Genomic DNA, 6000 nt, shown 5'->3' on the forward strand with positions numbered 1-6000 from the left:
CTCTGTGCCTCTTTTCTTCGGTAATGCCTGGTTCTTCGGTATATGCAAATGTGGAGCTTGGTGCACAGGAGGCATTCCCAAGCCACTGGTGCACAGTGACATCTAACCAGCATCCTCAATGTAAAGCCCCCTCCCCTGTGCTAAGCCTCTGGAGGATGTCACCGTGCACCAGGGAACACCCCCTGTGCACCAAGCTCCACATTTGCATATACCGAAGAACAGAGGCATTGAGCGGGGATCGGTAAGCATCTTTATAAGTGTCACCCGCACTGCACAACTGTACAACATAAGAGTGCGGGTGATACTGATGACAGAGTCCCTTTAATTTGCACCTGTCCCCTATTAATTCTAAATTCAGAACCGTCTGATTGGAAGAATTTATTTTTTTACAATTTTTCAACCAATATACACCCTGTTCCAAATTATTATGCAAAAGATATTTTTCTCCTTTACCCAAATAATTGATGTAAATAACAGTCAGCATAATTCTCATGTAATCAACTATTAAGAGTACAATTAAAATTTTATTGAACAAACCTCCTAATGATAACAGTATTTTTTTTGACATAAAACCTTACAATGCACTGCTCCAAATTATTACGCACAGTAAGTTTCAAAAAACTTTTTATAGGTTGTAAAGAACTGAAAATTGTCATTTGTTGTGATATTTACTGAAAGCAAAAGCTATTTCAATCAAACTTTTAACATTTTAACTTTTTAAACATTTTAACAGGTCACATTACATTTTAACATAGAATCCCTTATTTGATAGCAGACTCATAAGTCTTGCATCTATTGAACTTGTGAGATTTTGGACAGTTTCTGCTTGAATTTGTTTACAAGATGTCAGAAAAGCCTCCCAGAGCTGCTGTTTGGATGTAAACTGCCTCCTGCCCTCATAGGTCTTTTGCTTGAGGATACTCCAAAGGTTCTCAATACAATTGAGGTCAGGGGAGGATGGAGGCCACACCATTACTTTTTCTCCTTTTAACCCCATAGCAGCAATTGATGCAGAGGTATTCTTTGCAGCATGAGATGGTGCATTGTCATGCATGAAGAAGATTTTATTACAGAAAGCATAGTTCTTTCTTCTGTACCAGGGAAGAAAGTGGTCAGTCAGAAACTCCACATACTTTGCAGAGGTCATCTTTGCACCTTCGGGGACCCTAAAGGGGCCGAACTAGCTCTCTTCTCACGATTTCGGCCAAAAACATGACTCCACCACTGCCTTGCTGACGTTGCAGCCTTGTTGGAACAGGGTGGCCGTTCACCAACCATCCACTACTCCATCCATCTGGACCATCCAGGGTTGCACGGCACAATTAGAAAATTAGTCTTCATGTATTATTCTGCCCAATGCTGCCGTTTCTGCTTGTGAGCATTGGTTAGTGGTGGCTGAATAGAAGGTTTATGCACAGTTGCAAGACTCTGGAGGACTCTACACCTTGATGTCTGTGGGACTCCAGAGGCACCAGCAGCTTCAAATATCTGTTTGCTGCTATGTAATGGTATTTTAGCAGCTGCTCTCTTGACCTGATGCATGGATCTGACAGAAATCTTTCTCAATGTGCCTTTATCTGCCCAAACCCGTCTGTGCTCTGAATCAGCCACAAATCTCTTAATAGTGCGATGATCACGCTTAGGTTTTTGTGAAATATCTAACGTTTTCTTACCTCGTCCAAGGCATTAAACTATTTCACTCTTTTTGGCAGCAGAGAGATCCTTATTCTTCCCATATTGATTGAAAATGATGCCCTGCTTAAAGGGGTTCTCCACTGCCCTGTCTTCAGGAGCTCCGCTCGCAGCGTCCGGAAGTTTATTACTCGTGACGTCACGCCCGCCCCCTCAACGCAAGTCTATGGGAAGGGGGTGTGACAGCGGTCGTGCCCCCTTCCCATAGACTTTCGTTGAGGGGGCGGGCATGACGTCACGAGGGGGCGGCCTCGAACACGGAAGCCCGCACACAGCGTCCGGAGTAATAAACTTCTGGACGCTGCGAGCGGAGCTCCGGAAGACAGGGCAGTGGAGAACCCCTTTAATAATGTGGAACATTAAATTGGGCTCTCCTGGCAATCTAATTATCACAGGTGTCCGAGATTGTTTTCAGTGATCAAAGGAGCCCTGAGATACAATGCCATCCATGAGTCACACTGAAAAACAATTAATCTTTGTGACTCTTAAATAGAATTTGCATAATAATTTGGAACAGGGTATATATATATATATATATATATATATATATATACGGTATATATATATATATATATATATATATATATATATATATATATATTATATATTTATATATATATATTATATATTTATTTATATTTATTTATTATATAATTTTTTTTTTCCAGAATATAAACCAAACACCACGTACAGCTGAACATCACAACAGAGCAGAAAGCAAGATTTGGCAAAAAGCGTGAAGGAGTGGTGTACCAGTCATTAGCAAAAACTGTTTATATAATGTAGAAAATAACATTATATGTATATTTGAAATATTCATTGGTTAGAAAAAGTGTATATTTTTGTCCCTACAGCTATTGCCTGTGTGTCAAATACAGGAAATGTGTGAAAAACTGCTGCCCCCCTCACCCGCAATCTCCTGTATGGAGCCCTGGCTCTCCCCCAGAGCGGCACGTCACAACCCGCACCCGAAGCGGGAGCTGCCACCCCCCCCCCCCCCTTCATATAGCTCTATGGGAGAGCCGAAGATAGCCGAATGGCTCTCCGATAGAGATATATGGGGGGGGGGGGGGGGGGGCGTGATGGCCCCTGCTTCGTGTGTGGGTCATGATGCTTCGCTCCCGGGGAGAGCTAGGGCTCCGTACAAGAGATCGCGGCATGCCCCAGCAGTCGGAACTTGCACGATCTAAAATCTATCATCTAATCCAGCGTACAGGAGAATAGTTTTTCACCATGAGACTTCTCCTTTAAAGAGTACCTATCATGATCTAAACTCTCTCTTATCCCCCCCCCCCTCATCTGTCCCTGACACTATCCCTGTGTTTTGTTTATTTTCATTCAAAACCCCCTCTTTCTACCTGATTTATTGTCTTCTTGGCTGTTCATTCAGCAGTCCTAGTGTGAGAGAGGAAGGGGACGTGGCCCAGCACAGAGACTGTGAACACAGCAGCCGGCAGCTTTGATCTTCTCCTCTCTGTTTACAACTGCATGTGCAGAAAGAAGAAAGATCGGAGCTCAGATAGTAAAATGAATGAGGGCATGCAGTAAGGCAGAGTCAGGAGTATGCTCTGCTGTGCTAAGAGCACAGTACTGGCTCCTGTCTGTCTGATTGACAGGCAGGAAGCAGTGCTGAGCTTGTCTGTGTCCCGGCTGCAGTCAGAGATTTAGGACTCCAGCTTGAGTATGAAATCTATAAAAAAAAGGGCTTACGGCCAGGACTGGTAGGGAGACCCCCAGTGGTCATTTTTTCAAAGTGGAAAATTAAAAAGAAAGAAGCATATTTTTTTTAATAACATGCTATAGGAAAGTTATTCTGCATACATTAATCTATAATACATCGAAAGTTTTTTTTTTGATGAAAGGTACCCTTTAAGAGAAGCAGGGCTCTGTGCAGTGAGGTTCTGTGAGGAGAATGCACAGAGCCCTGCTTGTCCTGCCCTCACTTTCTGTATTTGGACTCCTCATAGAGACACACAGACAATAGCTGCAGGGACAGCATTTTGTCACCCAAAAATATACACATTTTTTAACCAATGTATATTACACACTCCAGCCCCCCACCTTTTCAGACGAGCGCAAGTGATGACAAGTTCAGTCATTCACCGGCATGCAGAATCCGTGCAGAATACATTGCCATTTATGGGGACCGGCAATGTCTACAAAATCTTAATGCTGACTGATTCAGCCCGTGCTGTCCCTCCTCGGAATCTCCAGACGGAAATTGCTCATTATGAACCCTGCCTTAAAATGGTTATCCAGAAATAGGAAAACAGAGCTGATTTATTCCAAAAAAGCACCAGACCTGTCCTCAGGTTGTGTAAGGTATCACAGCTTGGCTCCATTAACTTTGTAAGGTGATTACAGTGTGTTTCTCGGGGGTGAGGGTTTCCTCTTCCTCATATATGTGTCAGCCCCTTCGGGTGCTCCAATTCTCTCATATTATCATCAAAGGGGTTATTCGGGATTAGAAAAACACAGAGCCAATTTCTTCCAACATCTGTTCTCAGGTTGTGTGTGGTAATACAACTTTGCTCCATTCTCATCAATAGAATTGAGCTAAAATACCACACATAACCCGAGGACAGGTGTGGTGCTGTTTGTGGAAGAAATTAGCTCTGTGATTTTTCTAATCCTGTATAACCCCATTAAACAGTCCAGCAGTGGGATCCGGCAGCTGCAGCATGACCTGAATAGTCCATAAATGCCTATAACACGATTACCCCTCATGGAGCCCATCTTGCCCATGGGTGATGGTGGACGGCAGTGAGGTAGCTGGACTCCACTCACCCATATCTCTCAGCATGCCTTCCTCCTCAGTGAACGTCCCCAGAGGGGCATATACAGCTCCTTCCTTGGGTTCTGCAGCCAACACATCGGCTTTAGAAGATCTGAAGCGACATTGGAGATTGTGGGATGTAACCGAGCCCGGCCGCAACCCTCTGCCCAGTAACTAAAACAGAATAAAAGGAAGAATATTAATAAAAAGTGACTTGTGTGTCCAAAAAAAAAACTATTGATAATAAAACACTACAAGAGTTTTTATTCGTGATGAACATTCAAAGACATAGGGGGGAGATTTCTCAAAATCTGTGCAGAGGAAAAGTGGAGCAGTTGCCCATAGCAACCAATCTTTCTTTCATTTCTCAGAGGTCTTAAAATAAAAGAGTTGCAGAGGTTTCTATCATATAAAGCGGCCAAGAAGCTGCAGAAGTCGCATGAAGGCGCAATCTTCACCAAATGCCACGTGACAAGCCTGTTCACACACACACATATATATATATATATATACACACATACATACAGTATGGTGCAGCCTACCTTGGCTTCATTTAGGACAGGGTTTCAAATCAGTGTTCCTCCTGCTGTTGCAAAACTACAACTCTCAGCGTGCTCGAACAGCCAACAACTGGGAGTTGTAGTTTCGCAACAGCTGTTGGCACTGATTTAGGAGCCTTATAGGGCAAGAATCCGCAACCCCAATCCATGGAACCTGTGGCTCACAGGTTCCATGGATTCCTATATACAACAGCCAAAAGTTTTGTGAAGGTGCAATCGTCATCAGATTCCAAGTGGTAAGCCTGATTACATTGAAGCCTACATTAGCTTTGTATGAATAGGCTGACTACGTGGCATTTGGTGAAGATTGCGCCTTTGTGCAACTTTTCCAGCTGTATATAGAAATTCTTGCTCATAAATCAGTGTTTCCCAACCAGGGTGCCTCCAGCTGTTGCCAAACTACAACTCCTAGCATGTCCGGACAGCCGTTGGCTGTCCGGACATGCTGGGAGTTGTAGTTTGGCAACAGGTTAGTAATAACCAAAGTAAATATTTCCTAAATGCTGCTCCCACAATCCACGGTCCCCCTCCGTTTTAACGCTATCATCTCTACACTGCAGGTTATAGTAGCTGAGAAACAGATTGGTGCAGATCCGGCGTAAAGGAGAATTTGAACAGTGATTGCCCATAGCAACCAGATTACAGGACCCTGATTGGTTGCTACGGGCAACTGCTCAACTTTTGCACCTGTTTTCTGACATATCTCTATGCACCAGGATACAAGTTTCTCTCAAAACAGTCCTTAGTCACCTGACCCACACCATAAAATACACAGCCACCAGCCCTGACTCCCGACAGTCCTCGTCCTTCTCACCCGGGCGCTACAGCGCAGGACTCCAGCCATTTGCCCAGCAAACAAAACACACAGCTCAAATCTCACAAGAGAGTGTCATAATAACCACAAGAGGTGTCTGGCTGCAGAGTGGAGCTCCTGTCTACACAGGAAACATGTGACCTCCACTACAACTTTTT

At 43.9% G+C, this 6000-nt stretch overlaps 1 protein-coding gene across 5 annotated transcripts in view; it reads right to left on the minus strand.

The window, feature by feature from the left end:
• Positions 1-6000, minus strand: part of LOC130281729 (short/branched chain specific acyl-CoA dehydrogenase, mitochondrial-like) — a 31918-nt gene extending 25918 nt beyond the window's left edge. For 2 of the 5 annotated variants that reach the window (XM_056529265.1, XM_056529263.1), the window contains exons 1-2: positions 5843-6000; positions 4480-4642 (exon numbers count right to left, since the gene is read on the minus strand). In XM_056529265.1, the coding sequence (XP_056385240.1) occupies positions 4480-4642; positions 5843-5872 (193 nt within the window). In that variant the 5' untranslated portion in view covers positions 5873-6000. Of the gene's footprint in view, positions 1-4479; positions 4643-5581; positions 5614-5778 lie in introns of those variants that run through there. The other 3 variants (XM_056529266.1, XM_056529264.1, XM_056529267.1) reach the window with 3 other exon arrangements.

Source organism: Hyla sarda, chromosome 7 (genome assembly GCF_029499605.1).
Source record: "Hyla sarda isolate aHylSar1 chromosome 7, aHylSar1.hap1, whole genome shotgun sequence".
NCBI classification, from domain to species: domain Eukaryota; kingdom Metazoa; phylum Chordata; class Amphibia; order Anura; family Hylidae; genus Hyla; species Hyla sarda.